The following is a 27,131-nucleotide window of genomic DNA, read 5'->3' on the forward strand; positions in this document are numbered from 1 at the left end:
ACTGATAATCCACGGAATCCGATATGACCTGTTGGTGTGTAGTGACAGTCGGCCTTCCAGGCCACCCGATCTACTCTGACGTCCCAGACCCCCTGATCCACTCCCCCGACGTCCCAGACACCCGATCCGCTCCCCCGACGTCACAGATCACCCGATCCACTCCCCCGACGTCCCAGACCACCCGATCCACCCCGACGTCTCATACCACCCAATGCATTGTCGCAACATGTACATTATGTGCACTGTTTATGTTCATGGTGGCAGTTAACATTCGTAACATCAGGAACAATATTACATTGTTCTTCTCTGTACGTGACGTCTGTTGGCGTCTTGGTGCGGAGCAGATCGACTGTGGTATATGTTCACAAACAAATTGCTCTTGAACAGGACACATGAACATTCAACCTGACAAGGAGCCAGTCTGCCTGCATCATCAACTCTGACAAATTGAGTCTCCCGTGTGGCTTTTGACGTGAAAAATACCGACAAGAGTGGACAAAAGTTAAGAAAAGTAAATTTTTAGATTAATCGCGCAATCGGTAGGATAAACAGTCACGTGACAAATTTGCACGTGCCACTCGCTTACCTGGCTGTTACCTGAGTTGTCGACATCGCTACACCCTTGTCTCAAATCGTGATATAGTTAATGAAAACAATGATGGTTTGTTTAACAACTTTTTTTTATTTTGTAGACAAAACTTATAACAATTTTGCAGCGTTGGTGTGTTTTTCCTATTTACTTTGGCGTTGGTTTGTGATTTATGATTATTTGATTTTGAGTTCGAGTGCAGTTCCTTGAGGAGATTTTGACTCGAGCGGACTGTGGTACTATGTCCCGACAGACATCCTGATCTCACCCAAGCAATATCACCTGTGGAGGATAAACTAAAATAATCCTTACCATTTCTCAAAGTATTAGTGAATGGTCCTCAGGCCTAAAAATGTGTTCTCTTTTTGGCCATTATACACCTTTTGTCAAGTTTAATTACCCCTGACAATCGCTTACAAGAACTCGACCCAAGTTCATTATAAGAAGCAAGTGTCTCCGAGGTTCACCACCAACAGCGTGATCAATGTTGTCCACTGTATGTCTACAACAGACGTTCATCGCATATTGACGAGATATAGTTCCGTCAAACAAGCGCCCATCTTTCTCTGTCACCGCTACAAGCCCCATACACTCTACTACCGCTAAGTGACAACGCACACAACGGGGCCCCATTATCCAGGAACTATAGCAATAACGGCAGTATAAGCAGGTCCCATTCTACAGCGCGCCTTAAGCGAAAGGTCACCTCCTATACATACGACGTGCAAATAGCGCGATAACCCTCCCTTAGAAAGTTTCATATTAAGTAGCGGCCGTATTTGTTCAGAGTGACACCAATTTATATCTGTACACCTTTGCATTGGCAAATCGCCAACTTCAAAAGCCCCACATTCTCCCAGCTTCGATCTGGTAGTACCCAACGACCGACCAATCTACAAACAAACAAGGCCGTTCCGATCTTGACGTGCGGCGCAAAGATCGCCATATTTTTGAAGTTTCTGGTAACTCCAGTCAAAGTTGAGTCTTGCTCCAGTGTTGTAAGTACTCTTTAGCGTTTTACAACTCATAATAATATGATTTACTGTGCCTAAGGAGCCATCATGACCCCGATGTAGGTCCGTTATTGATAAATATGACCCCATCTGGGGTAGAATATGGCTGAAGAGAATGGCTTCCCCAAAAGCCGACAGCAGTCTGTGTTGTTCGGCCTTCCCGATCTCGTCGGGAGCTGATGACACGCCCTGTTTGTAATAGAATACGTCTGAAAGTGACAATGTGACCGTATGTCGCCACTTGAAAGGGCCCCGAACGTGTTATGTCGCGTTATCCAACTGACTGTTTATACGTCAATAATCGAACGTGCCTTGTATCAATTACAGAACAATCTCAGCTCGGAGCTAAATACAGTACTTTATTTGTTGGGCAGGTACACATACATTACCATAGTCATGTCATCAAATACCCTAAAAGTTTACATCTGTTCACCTAAAGCGACTGAGTAGGATTTTACGCCGCTTTTAGCATTACCAGACCAATATTATGACCAATGACGGCTTCAGAAATTGTACCTAAATACAGAATCAAACGATGAAATGAGAGAACGCTTTGATCACTTAAATACCAAATTGTCTCTTGACTAAGAACAGTCTCCCATCCATTCTCTATTCATCTTCCGTCTTCAGATACTATAGTCCGTTTGGCTCAAAATCGGACTGATGAATTGCAGTCGAACTCGTAAACAACTAAACATAAAATAAAAATAATAATAATCATCATCATCATCATAACATCAGACCAACTGATTTTTTTGCAGAATTTATGGCCTAAAAATAAAAAGTTGTTAATAAACTATCATTAAAGTCTTGACACAGTTCACTATGTGTTACGAGGGAGGATTGCAAAGGGAGGAACAGCCAGGTTTACGCGAAGCACGTGCACAAGTGCTGACAAAGTCATTGATTCCTTAACCTGGGCTGTGCCGTCTCCATCCTTTCTTGCACACATGGCTGTTCCTCTCTTTGCAGCCCTCCCTCGTAACAAATAGTGAACTGTGTCAAGATTTTAATGATAGTTTATTAACAACTTTTTTAATTTTAGGACATAAATTCTGAAAACAATCACGGAGTTGGTCTGATGTTTTGATTATGCTCAGTGTTTCATTGAGTACTATATGTTAAGTAGTTTTCGAGTTAGATTGCAATTCGTCGGTCCGCTTCTGAGCCACGGACTATACGGTCTTGCTTGAGGGTAGAGATCAACCAAACTTGGCTCAAAACCTTAGTTAAACTGATTGACAGATGAAAAGATCATTTCTGTGCTCGTTTACTATGAGTAAAATGTATCCATTCCGTAATTGAGAAACCACTCGTATCTGTTGTTTCGAGAAATAGTGGGTAGACCCCGAAGGTTAATTCTCCGCCACAAATTCACTGACCATTCGGAGAAAATTGAAACAAGTAACATTGACACAACTGTGGTTCGATGTGCAAAGTAATAGAGAAATATGTCATTATATACTACTCACACTTTGCTAAGGATCACACAAATTCACAGCTTTACTTACACGTAGAGATATGATTTGAAATTGTATCCATTTAAAAATGGATAAATAATAATATGGTAACACCTTCCAGGCAAACAGACACTGTAATCTAACATTATGCACTTGATACATGAGTAACCATAAAAATGGTTTTCATGGCACCAATCAACCATTTTGCATATCATGGTACGGGTCATGGACAAGTACACAACACTTGTCAATATCAGGTAATTGATCCACAAGATGAAATGACATACTGAAACCAAGGATCCATGCTTGAAATAGCTTAGATATTTAAACCAAATTTGACCCTATATGATAGTTTTCTTTTGGATCCATGACTTGATCCTTAGCAAAGCGTGGATAGTATATAACATGGTTCAAGCTGAAATATTCAGCGTGTTGATCCTGGGCTCGTTATTCTACCTCCGGAATCAACCGATTCTCAATAACTATTTCAGCAGAAATAATACATGTCCCTGATTGTTCTACGATTATTGTTAAGGAATTCATGACTTGTATGGAGTATCCATACACTTCCTGGTGTTGCATTATGGGTATTTAGATCAACCAGGATTTCAGATTTCAGTGGAAAGACTTTATACCAGGGGAGAATTCCTTTCGTGATGCAGTAACCATCCTCATCCAAAACAGAACCTTAAACCTCGTGCCTCTACTGAGACATACAGTAATCATTCCAGCTCATACCCAGTGATCGAAATCAATAGGTTTCCTGCGTAATGCATTGTGGGTAATATTGATTATATCATTGTACCTGTACCCGTCCCTGTTCACGAGCATCAACTGTGTTGTAAGCAATGCACTGCTTCCATACAATATTACCATAATGTCTACTGTGCCTGAATGTCGACATCTCACCCGACACACGGTACCAGCTTTCAGGGAGGTATTCAGGCTTGGCATGGCTATATGTTCCGGATTTTGGGGTTGTTTATATTTTTGTTTCAACTTTGGTTTTTTATTTTATGTTCATTTTATTCTATTTTTTTAGTGATTTTGGTTTTGTTTGTCGGGTGAGGCTTATTATGGTATATTGCATGTATATTTGGTCATATTATGAGTATGTTAAAATATTATATTGTGTAGTATGTCAAAATTTATTATATATGTTTAAATATTGCGGGTATATTACACTATTGTTGGAACACAGTGGGTATAATGTGGGTGTGTGGCAGGTATACAATATACCACGTATCATGTCACTGTCGCCTCCACATATTTCAGACTTGTTTACGACATTAGGGTTGGACACTTTCAACGCTATACAAACCGTTCCGATGACTTACAGTCGTCAAATACACAGCGATAAGAATACTTAACCCCGACCACGTTACATGTCTGCAGTAGGTTTCAGTCCAATGTCACTGTGCAATCATTGATTTTATTTTTTAGTGGCTCTGTGTTTGTTGTTGGAGTATTGTCAGACTTGCTCACCTGTGTTAGTCTCCAGGTGTACGTACAGGTATTAACTGGTCTCCCCGACTGAACCTTCTCACGTCGGCAACTTTGAAAACCAACACATCTCCGATATAAACGCCGAATGTTCTATTCCGATACAGCTTATATAAGACAATAAACATTTGACTTCGGGTTACATTTGAATATAAAGCACTGCCTACTCCTCTGAGCTTTGTATTCACAAATGATTACTTCCCATCACTTCAAACACTCACTATATGTTGTATATCAGCAGTTGTAATAGCAGTAACGATAGTAAAAATGTTATAAAACACTAGAAAGAGTACTCACACCTCTAGACCAGGACTAGGCGAGTGGGTCATGCTCCCCCGCCACAGATTTATTCGGCGTTCTACTTGCACATAATCGACCACTCCTTTCTCCAGGTAGTCCGACACGCAGGTTACGGTGTCCTGTGATGAGCCACCCCCTTCACCAAGTCCTGAACACCTACGTACCCCTACCCCCTTCACCAAATCCTGAACACCTACGTACCCCCACCCCATCACCAAGTCCTGAACACCTACATATCCCCACCCCTTCACCAAGTCCTGAACACCTACTGAACACCTACATATCCCCCACCCCCTTCACCCTTCAACAAGTCCACGTCCTATGAACACCTATGCCCCCCACCCCCTTCACCAAGTCATGAACACCTACGTACCCCCAACCCCTTCACCCCCCTAAATCCCCTGAACACCTACATATCCCCACCCCCTTCACCAAGTCCTGAACATCTTCACATATCCCCCCACCCCTTCAACAAGTCATGAACACCTACGTACCCCCACCCCCCTTCACCAAGTCCTGAACACCTACATACCCCTCCTACATTCACCAAGTCCAGAACACCTACGTACCCCCCACCCCCTTCACTAAGTCCTGAACACCTACATATCCCCACCCCTTCACCAAGTCATGAACACCTACGTACCCCCACCCCTTCACCAGATCCTGAACACCTCCATGTATCCCCAACCCCTTCACCAAGTCCTGAACAACTACATATCCCCATCCCTTCACCACGTCCTGAACACCTACATATCCCCACCCCTTCACCCTTCCACGTCCTGAACGCCACATATCCCCACCCCCTTAACCAAGTCATGAACACCTACATATCCCCATCCCTTCACCAAGTCCTGATCACCTATGTTCTCCCACCCCTTCACTAAGTCTTGAACACCTACATACGCCCCACCCCTTCACCATGTCCTGAACACCTACGTACTAGCACCCCTTCACCAAGTCCTGAACACCTACGTATCCTCAACTCCCTCCCAAGTCCTGAACACTCCATATCCCCACCCTTCACCAAGTCCTGAACACCTTACCCCACCCCTTCACCAAGTCCCAAACACCCTTCCACCCCTCTCACCAAGTCCTGAACACCTACATATCCCCACCCCTTCACCAAGTCCTGAACACCTACATGTACCTCCCACCCTTCACCCCCTAGAACACCTCCATGATACCCTTTCACCAAGTCCTGAACACCTACATATCCCCTGTCATGAACACCCCACCCCCCCCTTCACTCAGATCAAGTCCTGAACACCTACATATCCCCACCCCTTCACCAAGTCCTGAACACCTACATATCCCCACCCCTTCACCAAGTCCTGAACACCTACGTACCCCCCACCCTTCACTTCACCTCCTGAACACCTACATATCCCCACCCCCTTCACCAAGTCCTGAACACCTACATATCCCCACCCCTTCACTCAAGTCCTGAACACCCCCACCCCTTCACCACAAGTACACCCATATCCCCACCCCTTCACCAAAGTCCTGAACACCTACACCCCACCCCCTTTCACCCCTGAACACCTACGTACCCCCCACCCCTCTTCACCAAGTTCACCTACATACCCCCACCCCTTCACCAAGTCCTGAACACCCTACATATCCCCACCCCTTCACCAAGTCCTGAACACCTACATATCCCCAAACCCTTCACCACCACGTCCTCCTGAACACCCTTGAACCCTACGTACTTCCCCCTCTTCACCCCTTCACTTCTACAAGTCCTGAACACCTACGTACTCCCCACCCCCTTCACTCTCAAGTCCTGAACACCTCCATGTACCCCCACCCCTTCACCAAGTCCTGAACACCTACGTATCCCCACCCCTTCACCAAGTCCTGAACACCTACGTATCCCCACCCCCTTCACCAAGTCCTGAACACCTACATATCCCCTTGATAATACTAACTGTGTCTATAGGTTTAAATACAAGACCCAGAATCGTATAGTATACACACACCGAGACACACACACTGACACGGACACCCCACACACACACACCGAGACACACACTGACACGGAGACGCATACACACGCCGAGACACACACTGACACGGAGACGCATACACACCTAGACACACACACTTACACGTACAAGGATACACACACCGAGACACACACACTGACAGGGAGACGCATACACACACCGAGACACACACTGACACGGAGACGCATACACACCTGGAGACACACACACACTTACACGTACAAGGATACACACACCGAGACACACACACTTACACGGACACGCATACACACACCGAGACACACACACTGACACGGAGACGCATACACACCTAGACACACACACTTACACGTACAAGGATACACACACCGAGACACACACACTGACACGGAGACGCATACACACACCGAGACACACACACTGACAGGGAGACGCATACACACACCGAGACACACACCGACACGGAGACGCATACACACCTAGACACACACAATTTTACATCGTACAAGGATACACACACCGAGACACACACACTCGACACGGACACGCATACACACACCGAGACACACCACACTGACACGGAGACGCATACACACCTAGACACACAGGACACACTTACATACGTACAAGGATACACACACCGAGACACACACACTGACAGGGAGACGCATACACACACCGAGACACACACACTGACACGGAGACGCATACACACACCGAGACACACACACTGACACGGACACGCATACACACCTAGACACACACACTTACACGTACAAGGATACACACACCGAGACACACACTCTGACACGGACACGCATACACACACCGAGACACACACTGACACGGAGACGCATACACACACCGAGACACACACACTGACACGGACACGCATACACACACCGAGACACACACACTGACATGGACACGCACACACACACTACGGTTGTAAAGTTGGACTCAGTCAATCCGTTGCCCCCAGTAACCAAACTGTACCACCAAGCGACGTGAGCTAAGACCAGCCTGGCGATCTGATAGTGATTTAATAAGGGGCCAGTGTTCCCAGGAAGTCTGTGAGTGTTGAGTCGAAGACAATCACACAGATTATTGACAGGAAACCCGGATAGCTTGGGCAGGTGTCCTTAATGGGGCAGTACACCAGAGTTGACACTGATAACGTTGCCAGATAGCATGTTACCACTGTGATACCTGACTGTGTAGGACACCGAACGCTGCACTCCTCTCCCAGACAAGGAACAGGGTTAGAATCCCCACCTCGACACGATAGGTAAAGTCCTGGGTTTGAATCCTAGATTCCCGTTATGAACCTTGTTCTGTCACTATCCGTGCTTGTAGATCTCTCCAAAGGTGTATCTTCCATTGACCCGAATCATGTTTTGCGTTCCTGGAACACACTTGAAATTTACCCGATGATATAATTGGAATAAAAGCAGATTAAACTAAATGCGCTCAAGTACAGTGAGTAGAGCAGTGTATGCATTGGTTAGCTTGCAGTGTAGCATAAACCTATCTAAGTTGCATACAAGCGTGCAGTGTTGCACATGTTCCTCACTACAATGTAAAAATATTCTAAAACACAAAGCTATACATGTTCCTTTTGCCAATAATGTTTACATGGTCAAATGATGTTTAACAGGTAAAATTGTTATGAGTCTTAATGTGGGTGTGGCTGTAACTGAATAAACTTATGGGCCAATCGTAATAATGGGATATGTTTTCATCGTCAGCCTTCCGCTTCCTCCGTGAGAGAAATACATTAATTTTGGTCACTTTATAAAACGGCGGGATACACACCAGCTACCTCTCGAGTTGACCTACTTCACGCTACCACTTGTGTCTAACGTCAAGTTTCCGAGTCACAATTAACATCACTCAGTATATTTGTACATTTTACATTAATTTACCAATTTCGTTGGGGTATTTTTCTGGTTGTATATGCGTGGCGGTATGAAAGTGCCTGTGAATCTGTGTCTCACCTTTACTTTTAGCAAGTATTACACATCTTATCCATATGGGACTTAATGTCCAATAATATGCCCTTTGAATAAACAATGTCATTTGGAAAGTGGTCATATCTAACACATTTAGGTGGAACTCACTCAGTGTGTATTCTGTTGGGACACATTCCTTGACATTATTTGTATGTACTTGAGTTGCCATCTGGCTGTTATGTCGCGTTACTTTTGCTGCAGGGTGTACGGTGAAGCATGGCCTATTTTGACGCCGTCTACCCCCAGGTGCACTACACGCAGCTCCCCAGCAGACCCTCAACGGTAAGTGCTGTGCGACGACGCTGGCAACAGCACCGTTTACGACATCATCGCAGATACCAATTTGTCAAAACCGCATTTGTGAAGGGCTCACATTACTTCTCCTTTTAAACAAACTGGTGTGTCTCAACGAGCACGTGTGTTTCACTCAGCCTTCTTGTGTATCCTACCACTAGCATGAGTTGTCCCCTTCCCTGTGGTGTTCAGTCGACTCATCACGATGTCTTTGTTGTACAGGACATCGTGTTTTATCAAACAGTAGACTTTCAGCGCCACATTAGGTATGTTTCTCAATTAAAACACGTGATCATATGTGACGTAAGTGCTTTCCCTGTGACGTTATACCTCGCTCATACTTACACTGGTGTCCAACAGTGAGTGAGTGAGTGAGGTTTATCGCAATATTAAAAAAACATCACAGCGAGGAACACCAGAAATGGCTTGACACCTTGTAACCAAGTCGAGATTCGAACACGGTCATTCCACCTCGTGAGTGGACGTTTACTACCCTAACTTGGACAACTTCCCTACCCCACGACCCCTGTCTCACACATGATGACTAAGATATACACCTTAAATCCAAACTAAACATATGCGGCCAGGGGCGTAGCTACCATAATATATAAGGCCCGGGCTTACACGTGATTGTTGCTAAAAGTCCTGGACAAGCCCTTAATACTATCTAGATATGAAGTTGTGTAACCTATCGGGCTTACACGAAAAAATGGCATGCTACACGCCTGCCTTCCACATACATTGTGAAATATATTGTTAGGAAACTGACATTACTGGTCAGTTTAAATGTTCCGTTGCCAGGGAACAAACGCCAAGCAGAACGGAGGCTTCTACTGAAGCTTCCTCTAAAGCTTGAATCAGTGTTCATACAACCACTTGACCTGGTAAAATGCGACATACGACCAAATCAAATATGGGTGTATGTATCGTGACCAAACACATAGATACTCCTAATAGACATCAACACTCCACAACACAAGCTCCCGGTTACTTGTGCAGTAATGAGACTCTGTATATCGCCAATAATCCGGAATACAGCTCATTCCTGTAGTTTATGAACGTGTCCGTCTTACGAAGCCGCTAATGCAATCAATACTGTTCCGAGAATGCCATTATTCGTTACTTTCTATGGCCATGTTTCACCCAAGTCAATCATTTTTGTCGTATGAATGCAAGTCAAGAACGATAACTCTGCTCGACCTTGTCATGTTGTGCAAATGTATTGTATGTATTTAGTCTTGTATGTTGAGGGAGCAATCTTTGTCACTTGTTGACAATTTAAGTACGCTCTCGAGTAGCGAGCCCAGTTAGCTAGTGGTATCGGTGGTCGCTACGGCGACGGCTGTCGCGGAGGGACCGTTCAGTGAATAGAAATCTCAGTGCTTTGAGTTTTTCAAGTGAGATTGGAATCGTGTTGAGGTTTTGACATGGCGTTCTGTAACGGATTTTCTCCCACTGACAAGCTTAGGAAGTTAGAAGAACAGGAGAAGGAGGGGAACAGTAAAACAAATAACCCTGTAAGTTGAGTTTCAAATGTTAAGATCAGATCTATGTCAATGTGTTAAGGTTTGTGGAGTGTTTGAATGAGTTATGTCGAGACATCCTAACTCCTGTCAATCTCACCGTCGTTAGGTCTTCAAAAATAGATTGAATTAAAATACTGCCTGAACACACTGTCTACTATTGTTGTTGCAGTCGTTCCTGTGTGTAATGGTGTGTTTGATGGTTAGAGGGAGATCATGCTTGCCCCATGACCAGGCAATATCTAATATACATGTATATTTAATTATTGCAAAACAAGACACTTCTTGTATATATACATACGTAATATACACATAATACATTTGTTGAACGAGGAATATGCACATCAAAGATGCGCAGTGGCGTTAAGGACAAGTTATGCGCAGACATTACAGGAGCGTAGGAACGGTTTTCAGAGGGGGGGGGCTAATTTATGAAAAGTATTGAAAATCAAAATGAAATTGTAGTTATGGTAAGGTAGATATGGTTTCATCTCATCAAGGCCCCACCCCCTGTTCCTACGCCCCTGCATTATTATGCCGGTTAATCCAAGTACGTGTAAGACGCGAGAAGGTTAACAGTCATATGGCCATCTTATCCCACCGGGTACCCATTCGCTGCTGGGTGAACTTAGGCAATTTTGAACTAACTCACATCCCAAAGATGAGGCCACATGTGTCACATGTGCTTCGTTGTTGGGCAGGACTGAAGTGTTAGAAACTCTCTGGAGTCAAGCTGCCAAACACCGTCACTTGTTTGTGACTGCTACCATGAGGTCACACCATTACCATCAGTGGCACCATGAGGTCACACCCGTACCATCAGTGGCACCATGAGGTCACACCCGTACCATCAGTGGTACCATGAGGTCAAACCATTACCATCAGTGACACCATGAGGTCACACCATTACCATCAGTGGCACCATGAGGTCACACCCGTACCATCAGTGGCACCATGAGGTCACACCCGTACCATCAGTGGCACCATGAGGTCACACCATTACCATCAGTGGCACCATGAGGTCACACCATTACCATCAGTGGTACCATGAGGTCACACCATTACCATCAGTGGCACCATGAGGTCACACCATTACCATCAGTGGTACCATGAGGTCACACCATTACCATCAGTGACACCATGAGGTCACAACATTACCATCAGTGGCACCATGAGGTCACACCATTACCATCAGTGGCACCATGAGGTCACACCATACCACATCAGTGGCACCATGAGGTCACACCATTACCATCAGTGGCACCATGAGGTCACACCATTACCATCAGTGGCACCATGAGGTCACACCATTACCATCAGTGGCACCATGAGGTCACAACATTACCATCAGTGGCACCATGAGGTCACAACATTACCATCAGTGGCACCATGAGGTCACAACATTACCATCAGTGGCACCATGAGGTCACACCATTACCATCAGTGACACCATGAGGTCACAACATTGCCATCAGTGGTACCATGAGGTCACAACATTACCATCAGTGGTACCATGAGGTCACAACATTACCATCAGTGGCACCATGAGGTCACAACATTACCATCAGTGACACCATGAGGTCACACCATTACCATCAGTGACACCATGAGGTTACACCATTACCATCAGTGGTACCATGAGGTCACAACATTACCATCAGTGACACCATGAGGTCACAACATTACCATCAGTGGTACCATGAGGTCACAACATTACCATCAGTGACACCATGAGGTCACACCATTACCATCAGTGGTACCATGAGGTCACAACATTACCATCAGTGACACCATGAGGTCACAACATTACCATCAGTGACACCATGAGGTCACAACATTACCATCAGTGACACCATGAGGTCACAACATTACCATCAGTGGTACCATGAGGTCACAACATTACCATCAGTGACACCATGAGGTCACAACATTACCATCAGTGGTACCATGAGGTCACAACATTACCATCAGTGACACCATGAGGTCACAACATTACCATCAGTGGTACCATGAGGTCACAACATTACCATCAGTGGCACCATGAAGTCACACCATGACCGTCTGTTACTTTGTGAGGTCACACCACTACCGTATGTTACTTTATGAGGTCACACCACTACCGTATGTTACTTTACGAGATCACATCATTACCGTCTGTTACCTTATGAGGTCATACCATTACCGTCTGTTACTTTAGGAGGTCACACCATTACCGTCTGTTACTTTATGAGATCACACCATTACCGTCTGTTACTTTACGAGGTCACACCATTGCCATCTGTTACTTTATGAGATCACACCATTACCATCTGTTACTTTACGAGGTCACACCATTACCGTCTGTTACTTGGTGAGGTCACATCATTACCGTCTGTTACTTTACGAGGTCACAACATTACCGTCTGTTACTTTATGAGATCACACCATTACCGTCTGTTACTTTACGAGGTCACACCATTACCGTCTTTTATTTGGTGAGGTCACACCATTACCGTCTGTTACTTTATGAGGTCACACCATTACCGTCTGTTACTTTACGAGGTCACACCATTACCGTCTGTTACTTGGTGAGGTCACATCATTACCATCTGTTATTTTACGAGGTCACACCATTACCATCTGTTACTGTACGAGGTCACACCATTACCGTCTGTTACTTTACGAGGTCACAACATTACCATCTGTTACTTTACGAGGTCACACCATTACCGTCTGTTACTTTACGAGGTCACACCATTACCATCTGTTACTTTACGAGGTCACAACATTACCATCTGTTACTTTACGAGGTCACACCATTACCATCTGTTACTTTACGAGGTCACACCATTACCATCTGTTACTTTACGAGGTCACACCATTACCATCTGTTACTTTACGAGGTCACACCATTACCATCTGTTACTTTATGAGGTCACACCATTACCATCTGTTACTTTAGGAGGTCACACCATTACCATCTGTTACCTTATGAGGTCACACCATTACCATCTGTTACTTTATGAGGTCACACCATTACCATCTGTTACCATGAGGTCACACCATTACCATCTGTTACTTGGTGAGGTCACACACCATTACCATCTGTTACTTTTACGAGGAGGTCACACCATTACCATCTGTTACTTGGTGAGGTCACACCATTACCATCTGTTACTTTATGAGGTCACACCATTACCATCTGTTACTTTATGAGGTCACACCATTACCATCTGTTACTTTTATGAGGTCACACCATTACCATCTGTTACTTTATGAGGTCACACCATTACCGTCTGTTACTTTACGAGGTCACACCATTACCATCTGTTACTTTATGAGGTCACACCATTACCATCTGTTACTTTACGAGGTCACACCATTACCGTCTGTTACTTGGTGAGGTCACACCATTACCATCTGTTACTTGGTGAGGTCACACCATTACCATCTGTTACTTGGTGAGGTCACACCATTACCATCTGTTACTTTATGAGGTCACACCATTACCATCTATTACTTGGTGAGGTCACACCATTACCATCTGTTACTTGGTGAGGTCACACCATTACCATCTGTTACTTGGTGAGGTCACACCATTACCATCTGTTACTTGGTGAGGTCACACCATTACCATCTGTTACTTGGAGAGGTCACACCATTACCATCTGTTACTTTACGAGGTCACACCATTACCATCTGTTACTTTACGAGGTCACACCATTACCATCTGTTACTTTTACGAGGTCACACCATTACCATCTGTGGTACTTTACGAGGTCATACCATTACCATCTGTTACTTTACGAGGTCACACCATTACCATCTGTTACTTTACGAGGTCACACCATTACCATCTGTTACTTTACGAGAGGTCACACCATTACCATCTGTTACTTGCACTGTTGAGAGGTCACACCATTACCATCTGTTACTTTATGAGGTCACACCATTACCATCTGTTACCAGGTGAGGTCACACCATTACCATCTGTTACTTTATGAGGTCACACCATTACCATCTGTTACTTTGTACGAGGTCACACCGAGGTCATCACCATGTACCATCTGTTACACCATATGAGGTCACACCGAGGTCACCATTACCGTCTGTTACTTTATGAGGTCACACCATTACCATCTGTTACTTTATGAGGTCACACCATTACCATCTGTTACCTTATGAGGTCACACCATTACCATCTGTTACTTTATGAGGTCACACCATTACCATCTGTTACTTTACGAGATCACACCATTACCGTCTGTTACCTTATGAGGTCATACCATTACCATCTGTTACTTTATGAGGTCACACCATTACCATCTGTTACTTTAGGTGAGGTCACACCATTACCATCTGTTACCTTATGAGGTCACACCATTACCGTCTGTTACTTTACGAGGTCACACCATTACCGTCTGTTACTTTATGAGGTCACACCATTACCGTCTGTTACTTTATGAGGTCACACCATTACCGTCTGTTACTTTATGAGGTCACACCATTACCGTCTGTTACTTTATGAGGTCACACCATTACCGTCTGTTACTTTATGAGGTCACACCATTACCGTCTGTTACTTTATGAGGTCACACCATTACCGTCTGTTACTTGGTGAGGTCACACCATTACCGTCTGTTACTTTATGAGGTCACACCATTACCATCTGTTACTTGGTGAGGTCACACCATTACCGTCTGTTACTTGGTGAGGTCACACCATTACCGTCTGTTACTTTATGAGGTCACACCATTACCATCTGTTACTTTCACACCATTACCATCTGTTACTTCGGTGAGGTCACACCATTACCGTCTGTTACTTTATGAGGTCACACCATTACCATCTGTTACTTGGTGAGGTCACACCATTACCATCTGTTACTTTATGAGGTCACACCATTACCGTCTGTTACTTACGAGGTCACACCATTACCATCTGTTACTTTATGAGGTCACTAAAGTAGCTGGACATTTCAAAGGGTGCAAGGCTCGGAAAGTCTTTCATCGATACCGTGTCGGTCTGCTGAAGTTCACGCTCATCGCCTTTCTGACATAATGTCTCAGCTTTTAACCAGATAGACAGAACCGTATCCAGACTTGTACTGAACAGATCCTAGAAGCAGGACACACACATCATCCCCATCCATTCAAATCTGTTTCCTTTAAGACTAATGTTACATTTCATTCCGAAGGTCACTCTATCTCTTTATTATTATTCCAAATGTGAACGTATTGCGTCAAAAAATAATAGTTCAGTTGCAGTGACCATGAAACTTTACATTGTCATCACATAGAAAATTTAATATTTACTAGGAGCTCACACCTACATGCACGAATCAGAAAGATTGAAATACAGGTACTTGACGCGATATCAGAGTTACAACATTCCAATCCATAAACAAGTATGTGAAGTGTTAGATTTACAGTACAGTCACCCCGACATGCCATCAGGGGAATCGTAACGCCGTCTCCCCACATATCTAAAGTAATCCAAGCAACCATAGACGTAGGTGACCCTGGGATATACGTGTATCCCTCTCGGGTCTCTGGGTAAAGGTGTAGCCATGGAGAATGTACTTAGACATGTGTCAATCAAACTCAGGGGTTTCTGGGATCGAAAGGGATTGACACTCAATTAAATCAACTTAAAAGCTAACCCAGGCGACTAGCTATCAATAACTGATCAATATCGAGTGCAATATCAAAGAAAATGTTTAGAAGCCCTCGCGTCTACTGTTTCTGTCACTGGTCGTGGTGACGAGTAGAAGATCCGGGTTACAATTGATCTTCAGTAACCCATGTTTGTCGTAAGAGGCGACTAACGGGATCGGGTGGTCAGGCTCGCTGACTTGGTTGACACATATCATCGTATCCCAATTGCGTAGATCGATGCTCATGCTGTGATCACTGGATTATCTGGTCCAGCTCGATTATTTACAGACCTCCGCAACATACCGGGAATATTGCTGAGTGCGGCGTTAAACAACAAACAAACAAAAATATAGTGACGAGTTAGTGAGTGAGTGTGGTTTTAAGCTCTTTGGATAGTAGTTCAGCACTTGCATGAGGCAGGCCAATGAGGGGAAAATCGCCCACAATGGAGGGAATGTTGCTGACAAATATCGTAACCTGTGCTTATTAAGACATGGAACATACGAGCAGCGGATCCTGCAGCTTGGGGACACACTCCTGCTGCCTGCAGAAACTTGGATGTCAGCTGACCGTACAAGCAACTAAACATATAGACTTGACCCATCAGCTGTCTCCAAGAACCGTGATCACTCAACATGGAACCAGCCGGTGGTTACGATTTACCTGGCCGATTGTCATATGTTACACTGCTTAACGCCTTTTACCTGGCCGATTGTCATATGTTAGTCGGCGTTTTGCCATTTACCTGGCTGATCATCATGTGTTGCTCGGCGTTACGCCATTTACCTGGCTGATCACCATGTGTTGCCCAGCGTCATGCCATTTACCTGGCTGATCAACATCTGTTGCTCGGCGTTACGCCATTTACCTGGCCGATTGTCATGTGTTACTCGGCGTTACGCCAGTTACCTGGCTGATCTTCATATGTTACTCGGCTCTACGCGATTTACCTGGCTGATTACCATGTGTTACTCGGCGTTACGCGATTTACCTGGCTGATCACCATGTGTTACTCGGCGTCATGCCATTTACCTGGCTTATCACCATGTGTTGCTCGGCGTTACATCATTTACCTGGCCGATTGTCATGTGTTACTCGGCGTTACGCAATTACCTGGCTGATTACCATGTGTTGCTCGGCGTCATGTCACCATCATGTTTGCTCGGCGTTACCTGGCTGATTGTCATAATTACGGCGTTACGCAATTACCTGCTGATTACCATGTGCTCGGCGTCATGCCATTTACCTGGCTGACCATCATGTTGCTCGGCGTCATGCCATTTACCTGGCTGACCATCATGTGTTGCTCGGCGTCATGCCATTTACCTGGCTGATTGTCATGTGTTACCGGCGTTACGCGATTTACCTGTGATTACCATGTGTTGCTCGGCGTCATGCCATTTACCTGGCTGACCATCATGTGTTAGCTCATCATGCCATTTTACCTGGCCTGATCACCATGTGTTGCTCGGCGTCATGCCATTTACCTGGCTGACCATCATGTGTTGCTCGGCGTCATGCCATTTACCTGGCTGACCATCATGTGTTGCGTCATGCCATTTACCTGGCTGACCATCATGTGTTACTCGGCGTTACGCCATTTACCTGGCCGATTGTCATGTGTTACTCGGCGTTATGCCATTTACCTGGCTGATTGGCATGTGTTTGCTCGGCGTCATGCCATTTACGCCGATTTACCTGCCGGCGTTACGCGATTTACCTGACTGATTACCATGTGTTGCTCGGCGTCATGCCATTTACCTGGCTGACCATCATGTGTTGCTCGGCGTCATGCCATTTACCTGGCTGATCACCATGTGTTGCTCGGCGTCATGCCATTTACCTGGCTGATCACCATGTGTTGCTCGGCGTTACGCCATTTACCTGGCCGATTGTCATGTGTTACTCGGCGTTACGCCATTTACCTGGCTGATTACCATGTGTTGCTCGGCGTCATGCCATTTACCTGGCTGATTACATCATGTGTTGCTCGGCGTCATGCCATTTACCTGGCTGACCATCATGTGTTGCTCGGCGTCATGCCATTTACCTGGCTGACCATCATGTGTTACTCGGCGTTACGCGATTTACCTGGCTGATCACCATGTGTTGCTCGGCGTTACGCCATTTACCTGGCCGATTGTCATGTGTTACTCGGCGTTACGCGATTTACCTGACTGATTACCATGTGTTGCTCGGCGTCATGCCATTTACCTGGCTGATCACCATGTGTTGCTCGGCGTTACGCGATTTACCTGACTGATTACCATGTGTTGCTCGGCGTCATGCCATTTACCTGGCCGATTGTCATGTGTTACTCGGCGTTACGCCATTTACCTGACTGATTACCGTGTGTTACTCGGCGTCATGCCAGTTACCTGACTGATTACCATGTGTTGCTAGGCGTTACGCGATTTACCTGACTGATCACCATGTGTTACTCGGCGTTACGCCATTTACCTGGCTGATCTTCATGTGTTACTCGGCGTTACGCGATTTACCTGGTTAATTGTCAAGTACAAGCGGGTAACCTCACTTTGAATGTGGCCACGAGAACCAACATGGCTTTTGTGGCCACGACTGAGACAGCCCAGCTCGCTTTATTCCCCATTGTCCAAACTATTCACTTTCATACAACCCCTTCTGTAGAACATGGCCGACAATCCATGTACCGAACGTCGCACAATGACGTAGACTGGCTCAACGCCTTCGTGATAGGATCTCTGTGTGTTGGTCGCCATCTTTATCAAACTCCACACGCAACTGTGTTGTTTGAAAGCACCGCGACCTTCTACAATTAGTAATTTTACTTCAGAATGTTTCTTAACGCTGCGGAAATCTATACTGTACATTGTTGTAACTCTCTGCAAAACCCTACACAAGTATGTATTGGTTTTATGTTGTGTCACTTGGCGCCTCGACGTACCTCCTGGAGACAAACAGGGTAATTACCATCGTTTATTGGTGAAATACTATAGCGCTGGTATATCCAATACTGACGATTAACCTGTTCGAGCGAAGTATTATAGCTTTCAGGCTGTACAACATGGTTTCTTTGTAATTTTATCGGTATTTCTAATGCTTATGTTCATGTCATTTCCTACGATAAAGATTTGAATCCATACCGTCACAAAACTTGTTCTTCAAGATGGCAGAAAATGAAATTGATTCCATCTGGGAGAAACATGTACCTATTTGTCGTACATGATAGTAATCCTTGCTACTAATTATTACTGAATCACATATGTTCATATACATACACTGACGTACAAAAGAAACAGCACACCTATGTTTGGGGATTACTTTCCACCAACGTAAATATTTTGAAATGTGTTTTGAAAGTGAATTACAAGTCACAAACATTGTGTACATGTGGCAGTTGGACTTCTAGCAGTTGGTTGTTTCCCTTAAAATATTTTCCCTGTTCGTTGTTTCCATGTGCCGACGTCTCCCTGTTGGTTATTGAAATGTAATGACTTCTCCCTGTCGGTTGTTTAAATGCAATGACTACTCCCTATTGGTTATTTGAATGTAATGACTTCTCCCTGTTAGTTGCTTAAATGCAATGACTTCTCCCTATTGGTTATTGGAAAGTAATGACTTCTCCCTGTTGGTTGTTATCCTCCGCCGCGCGTTTAGCGCGAAGCGGGAAATATAGTATTAAGCTCCGTCCGTCAGCCCGTCCGTACGTACGTACGAATTGGGATATCTCAAGAACCGTTGACTAAATTCTTTTCATACTTGGTACCTAGGTTCATCACAGTATGCAAAAGGTCCCAGTCAAGTTTTGACCTTCATTTCAAGGTCACAAGGGGACTTAAACGTTTTATCTTTGTCAGCAAGATATCTCAAGAACCGTTCACTGGATCTTCTTCATATTTGGCACCAAGCTTTATCTTGGGCAGGAGCAGGAGCAGGACCTTCACATAGTTTTCAAGGTCACGGCAACACTTTAAAGATTTCAGCGTGTAAACCTGAATGTTAAGCTTGTCAGCGAGATATCGCAAGAACCAATCACTGGATTTTTTCTTATTTGACACCAAGCTTTTCTAGGGAAGCGCAGGGCGCAGTCAATTTTGGTGACCTTCACATCGTTTTCAAGGTTACAGCGACACTTTGAAGATTTCAGCATGTTAACCTGCATGTTAAGCTTGTCAGCGAGACATGTCACATACGATTCACTGTATTTCTTCATATTTGACACAAATCATCATATTGGGAAGATGCAGGTTGACTGGTCATGCTTTTGTTGACATTTAACACCTCCATCTTGAACTACAACCATCACTTTCACTACCTTTTTAAGCTTGATTTGTCACCTTAGTGACAATGCTGGTTTCAGTTGAAATACTTCTCCCTGCTGCTTGTTTCAGCTTAAATACATCTCCCTGTTTCCGTTTCAGTACTTCCCCCTTTTGAATATTTCAGTTTAGTGAGTGTTAAATGATGGTTGTTTCAGTTTAATCATTATTGCTGGCGGTTGCTTCTATGTCATGGCTGTTGTTGTTTCAGACCGACGGGTGCTACCTGTTTATCCTGTTCCCCACCCACGGGGGTAAGAACGTGCAGGAGGCGGGGCAGGACTGTGTGAGGGCCAGTCGGACCGTCGGGATATACGGCGGCAGGTTTGTCGGCATTGCCAGGAAGGTGAGTACTGGCTCAAGGAAACACCTTACTGATCGCGAACACCAGACATCACAACTTCTTAGGATATTTAGCAAACACATACAAACTGTGATGCATTGCTAATGTGTTCAGAAGTTGCATCTGAACTATGCTTGTGCTAGAAATGTTCATGAATATATATACATTGGAAGTAATGCTAAGGCATTTGACTGTATAATTGAAACTAAAAAAGAATAGGCCACGCCCACAAACTGGCTAGTTTTTTCCAGACTGGCTAATGAAAGAGCGAGTGTTTTGGCAGTATTGAACCACCAACACTATTCAGCTGGATACAATCATTTGGGTCAAGAGTGAACGTAAATTCACCCTCATATGATGTTTAAGAGAGTACCCTGCTTTCCACTCGAGCTGATCTGTCCATGATACTAACGACGTGTTTTGTTCTGTTGTAAGGTGTTCAGTTATGGCTACGAGTCGTCGATGGATGAAGGCTGCATCGTTTTCTACTTCCCGTCACGTGATGCCGCAGACAAGTTCTTCCGGTCCGACGCCAAGTTCAAGCAGCCCGACTTCCCCCAGGGTGCCGGTCACTGCCAGGCGTGGGTGGTGGACCGCCATTACACCCCAGACAACGAAGGAGGTGGGCTGGCAATATGCTGCAATAATAGATTCACCTTTAATCTTATAAGTGGACCCATCATTGATTACCCAGTGTGCTTATTTCAGTTCTTGTATGAGTGAGTGAGTTTAGTTTTATGCCGCAATCAGCAATATTCCAACTATATGGCGGCGGTCTGTAAATAATCGAGTCTGGACCAGATAATCCAGTGATCAACAGCATGAACATCGATCTACGCAATTGGGATACAATGACATGTATCACCGAAGTCAGCGAGTCTGACCACCCGATCCCGTTAGTAGCCTCTTACGACAAGCATGGGTTACTGAAGACCAATTCTAACCCGGACCTTCACGGGTAGTTATTGTATGATAAATACCCCGGCCCTATTACGCGAATAGCTGGAAAATTGCTGATGCGGCATAGAGCAATAATCATTCATTCATTCATTCCCATTCCAGGGGCGGATACAGCTTTTTGAGAAAGGGGGGGTGCACACTATTGAGAAAGGAGGGGTGCACACTTCATTTTCACGAGTTTCAATGGTCATTTAATAAAGTTTCAGGACAAAAGGGGATGCGCGCAACCCTGCACCGCACCCCCACCCCCACCCCACCCCTTCTGGATCCGCCTATGCATTCTCAAACGTGGCTCTTTTGGGGACGTTACCGTATCCATATTACCAATCAGGTATTTTCCACCTGTTTGTTTGTGGAATATGATCGACGTCAAGTCGTGTCACTCGATTCATGACAAAGCTGTGAGAGGGTGTAGGGTTGTGTTGTACTAGAAATAACACTTAACGTAGCGGACATTACTGGACGCAGCTGCCCGTGCTCCACTAACCAACCCTGAAGATACGAGGTAGTGTTTGCACTTCAATGTGTTCCAACAGATAAATATTATATCGTCAACATGTATGTATACTGGTGCTGTATGCTCTACAACCGAGGTCAGATCAGCTGAGGTCTCACCTCAGGCAAGTGAGTGGAGAAATTACATAAACTGTTAAATCGGCAAAGGTGTGCTGAGAAAACAGCACTGACTTTTTGTCTGTTATGTAGTCTGTCACACAGACCCTGAGACAAATAGACCCACTGCAGATCTAGTTGACCTCTTGCAAGTCAAGATGACCTCAGTTTTTATTATATTTTATCAACACAACTTAGAAACCAGTTTTTTCTGTAAAATATGTTCATTTCAGAGAGACCAGGTGTTTAATCAGCTAGTTATATTGACATACCTGTTTCAGACGATGTGAGGTTAGGTACCGTTCATAATTTATGGCTAGGGTGATGATAATTTATATGGAGAAGCATGTACAATGTGAATGCCCCCCCTCCTACAATTTATACACAAAGAAAGTGACTTCCCTTCCCCTCCTGCATATCCTGCACAAAATCAATGACACCCCCCTAGTACGTGCACAAAATTTATGACCCCCTACCACCCCAGAACAAAATGGGTGACCCACCCCAGCCTTAACATCATCATCACGAACCCCAACCCCAACCCCACCCTCTCTCCACCTACATAACCCCCACCCCAGCCATAAATTATGAACGGTTCCTAAGGATACCTGATTATCGGTACTATCGTCATACATTGGCAGTATTCGGGAACTACCGATGTTTCCCTTGCAGCACTGAACACATTCATGATCTCGGAGATCCGACTGAAGGACCCCGACTCCTACATGCACTACAAACACAACTTTGCCACGCCTTTCGCCGACCTCCTCCAGAAGTACCACTCCCAGCCCTACGTCGTCCAGACCCCCAGCGTCATGGGCATCCGGCGCTTCTACAAGGACCCCAACCACATCGTCACCGTCCACCTGTTCCGGAGCCCCCTCAACCTGGAGGATGTCATGAATGATGGTAGGTGTTATACTGGCGTATTTAATGAATGAGTGAGTGAGTTTTACGCCGCTCTCAGCAATATTCCAGCTATATGTCGGCAGTCTGTAAATAATCGAGTCTGGACCAGACAATATAGTGATCAACAGCATCAGCATCGATCTATGCAATTGGCAACCAAGTCAGCAAGTCTGACCACCCGATCCCGTTAGTCGCCTATTATGACAAGCATGGGTTACTGAAGACCAATTCTAACCCGGCGTCTTGAATGAAGATGTGACGATGATATCATAAATGATGATAGGTGGTTATACTGGCGTATTTAATGAATGGTACACCAGGATGCTTGCTATTACTGCTGAAGTGTGAAAGGAAACCCCTTCACCACGAGGATATAATGAGCCTGCTGTGCTAGGCGGAACCCTTGAACCACGAGGATGTGTAATTACTTTTCTGAGGTATATAACCGAAACCTTGAACGACAAAGATGTGATTTGTCATTACCCTGACATTTGAACCACGGGGATGTCATTGATTAAGTCACACCCCTGATGAGATGTAATCAACTGTATAAAGCCATCGCTTCTTATCCCTTCATCGGCACTGTGCCCTTATGTCCCATGTTTGAAATGCAAACAAACAACTGAAATCACGTGTTGTGAAACATGGCGGCAATGTACCGACTGTTGTTCAAAGTGGAGGTATCCCCCACCCATCACCAACAGGTTATTGTTTTGAACAAAACTCAACCATCGTCAGTGGCATGGTCCTTTTACGGCGCATCAGGCCTTGCTCATTTGTGACTGAGGAGATGGGAATACCGGTCAGTGATTGCATTGCCTCTGGTCAGTACAGTGAGTGGAGTGGGCAGTATATAGAGGATATTATACGACCTTCCGTGTAATAACATTTTTATCAAACGACTTAATGATTTGGTATCAAAAGGGCGAAAGCGATTTTGATACTAAATGTTTCACGAGTTTAATAAGAATGGTATTTCACGGAAGCCACTTTAGTGTTCTGTTTATTACTCTCCATCATTAATATTGATAGAAACTGCCTACAGTGTGATGACTCTCGGCTTTCCGCAAGTAAGCAAGGTCATTATGACAGAGGTATTAGCTTTGTGACGTCATAACGTAAACCATGTATCGCGTCATGCTTCTAGCGGTATCACACCAGTGTATTATCGCCGTACAAATAATACACTGCAGTATCTTCCACGGGCGAATAATATTCCAGTAATATCAGCGTGTGTTGGCCAGAAGAAGTGAGACAGGAATCAGATGTTACCTGCCTGGTGAAATCCAGGAGTATGTGCATATTGTGCATGGTGCTGACAGGACTGGACGCCAATCAAGGTGCAGCTGGGGTTTCATCATAGTCGTGAATAGCATCCTGGCCGTGTAAGGGCCGCAACTCTGCCTGGCGATCCACCAGGGCTCTTCAGGAGAACACGTCTGCAGCTGTGAAACCAGGCAAACGGCTTTGGAGCATTTTGTAAATGAATCATTACCTTGAATTGTCTAAATCTATTCTTTTGTCGAGGCGGTGGGGTAGCCTAGTGGTTAAAGCGTTCGTGACGCCGAAGACCCTGGTTCGATTCCATACATGGGTACAATGTGTGAAGGGCATTTTAGTGTCCCCCGCCGTGATATTTTGCTGGAGTATTGCTAAAAGCGGCGTAAAACTAAACTCGCTCACTATTCTTTTGTCTTTACAGATATGTACCAGAACCTAAGAAAAACTCACAATTCTCTGGCTTACGAAATGACGACAGTTTTCACAATCGACCCGAGAGCCTGCCCATAGCCTTGGTCACACCCCTGGCGTGTGGAGACGACTACAGTGAATGGACACACGTCTGACTGCCTGTATTTGTTATTTAATGTTAATGTGTATGTTTGAGATGCTACACGTGCATCATTCACCAGACTGTTTCGGCGTTGGGTGGTCAAAGAGAGGCGAAGGTCTGGTCTGATGGTTGCCGTGGCCCATCACCTAAAACAACGTTTGCCTTTCCATGCTTATAATAATTATCAATCTCGACTGATTGTTCTCATTGCTCTAGTGTTTGAGTGTACACACGATGGGGGTAGCCTAGTGGTTAAAGCATTCGCTCGTCAAGCTGAAGACCCGGGTTTGATTCCCTACATGGGTACAATGTATGAAGCCCATAAACGTCGCGATATTGCTGGAATATTGCTAAAAGCGGCGTAAAACCAAACTCACTCACTCACATACGGCATCATTACAATGTTGGCACCTCTGCTCAGTGAGTCACCTTTTACAGGTCGCTTCAGTCACCAAATGTGATCGGGCAGACTACCCTGTACAGGTGGAAAGATAATGATGTACAGATGTAGTCGTGGACCTTTAGGCTGTCTACTGTCGTAATGGGGAATAGTTCGATCATAAGGTTATGTGTGTATATTCTTCTGTTCAACTGGACGATCTTAGCTCTATAAGTATGTGCTAAGGTTATTACATATCTATTTAAACAGTGTATACTAATCACTTATTGAAAGGGACATAAATATGACACACTATTTACATACTACATATACAAATATAATTCAGTTTGGGTATGTAACAGAATAGAGGAAGAATATGTATCGAGCGTTGAGTAGCACATGTGAAGTGTATATGTGGCGGTTGGAGAACAGCACTATTTTAACTGATTCCCTTTAAATTTATATCATTTTACTTTCGCGATTTAATATGTTGGCATATGTGTCCCTGAATCGCAAATATATGAGAAACTTTACTCGAGTCCTATTTAAGTTTTCCAGAACTTATAGGACGGCTAGAACCAATCTGTTGAGATAGACCTAATTTGGGTACTTCATAACTTCATCCTTACTCTACGCAGCTTATCTTATTCACGATTGTCCTCGCTGGTCGTCCACAGGAACTAGCTGAACTACAGGCGGTACAACAGAGCTACAACAATGCCTTGGTGATATGTTAGATGTGCTATCTGAGAAGACTGTTTCGTACTTTAAAACAAAAAGTTGATATATTCATAATTACCTTTGAATTATTCAGAAATAGACTTGGTTTAATCCGAACATTAGTTTCCAGGATCTGCAGGTCGGGGTTCGAATCCCGCTTCTCCTCGATTATGACCCCACGCCTGAATTCGTGGGTCCAAAAACGACGTGAACGTCTCTGTAACGCTGTACCCTCCCATGTTGCACGCGTTGAAGTACGGTTTGGCCTAACTCACTCACTCAACCTAGTATCCAGTCACATATCGGTATATTTAGTTCAGGGATAGTAGACAAGCATTCAGAACTTCATCTCGAGGACGACGTTGTGGTGAACATCCATATACATGTACATCCAAGGTCAGATAACTCCGTCAACCAGGTTTGTGTGTATCTAACTGCTATGTAAATCTATCTTGCATCGAGGTCGTCTTTCTCATGCTTGAATTTGTTTTTTTGCAGTAAGACTATAGTCTCTTTTCCAGTTTACTTTTCATTGTTATTTATTTACAGTACCTATAGGAAACATCAAGCCACCCTGTGATATATGTAAATACTGAGAAATAAAGTCCGTCCATTTTGTTAATTTTGTTTGTAATTTTGTTTCCAATCTCAATCGGAAGGTGACACTCCGAACTACAAGAATGGATTATGCTCTTGGAACTGTGAAATTTGTCTAAATCGGATGCCGGTAAATGAGATCTAGTCTTAATTAACGTTAG

The 27,131-nt window shown here is 44.5% G+C and overlaps 1 protein-coding gene across 2 annotated transcripts; it reads left to right on the top strand.

The window, feature by feature from the left end:
- The first annotated feature begins 1,466 nt into the window (after window positions 1-1,466).
- On the top strand, window positions 1,467-26,995 carry LOC124253843. 2 transcript variants are annotated; one of them, XM_046687690.1, is made up of 6 exons: window positions 1,467-1,587; window positions 9,064-9,144; window positions 20,828-20,962; window positions 21,395-21,581; window positions 23,204-23,440; window positions 25,143-26,995. In XM_046687690.1, the coding sequence occupies exons 2-6, from the start codon at window positions 9,079-9,081 to the stop codon at window positions 25,229-25,231; spliced, it is 714 nt and encodes a 237-aa protein (XP_046543646.1). In that variant the 5' UTR covers window positions 1,467-1,587; window positions 9,064-9,078; the 3' UTR covers window positions 25,232-26,995. The 2 variants fall into 2 exon arrangements, with proteins under 2 accessions (XP_046543646.1, XP_046543648.1); XM_046687692.1 differs by lacking the exon at window positions 1,467-1,587 and adding an exon at window positions 3,877-3,999.
- The last annotated feature ends 136 nt before the right edge of the window (window positions 26,996-27,131 follow it).

This window comes from Haliotis rubra, unplaced genomic scaffold, assembly GCF_003918875.1.
Source record: "Haliotis rubra isolate DU_JTF1 unplaced genomic scaffold, ASM391887v1 Scf555, whole genome shotgun sequence".
In the NCBI taxonomy this organism is placed as follows: Eukaryota; Metazoa; Mollusca; class Gastropoda; order Lepetellida; family Haliotidae; genus Haliotis; species Haliotis rubra.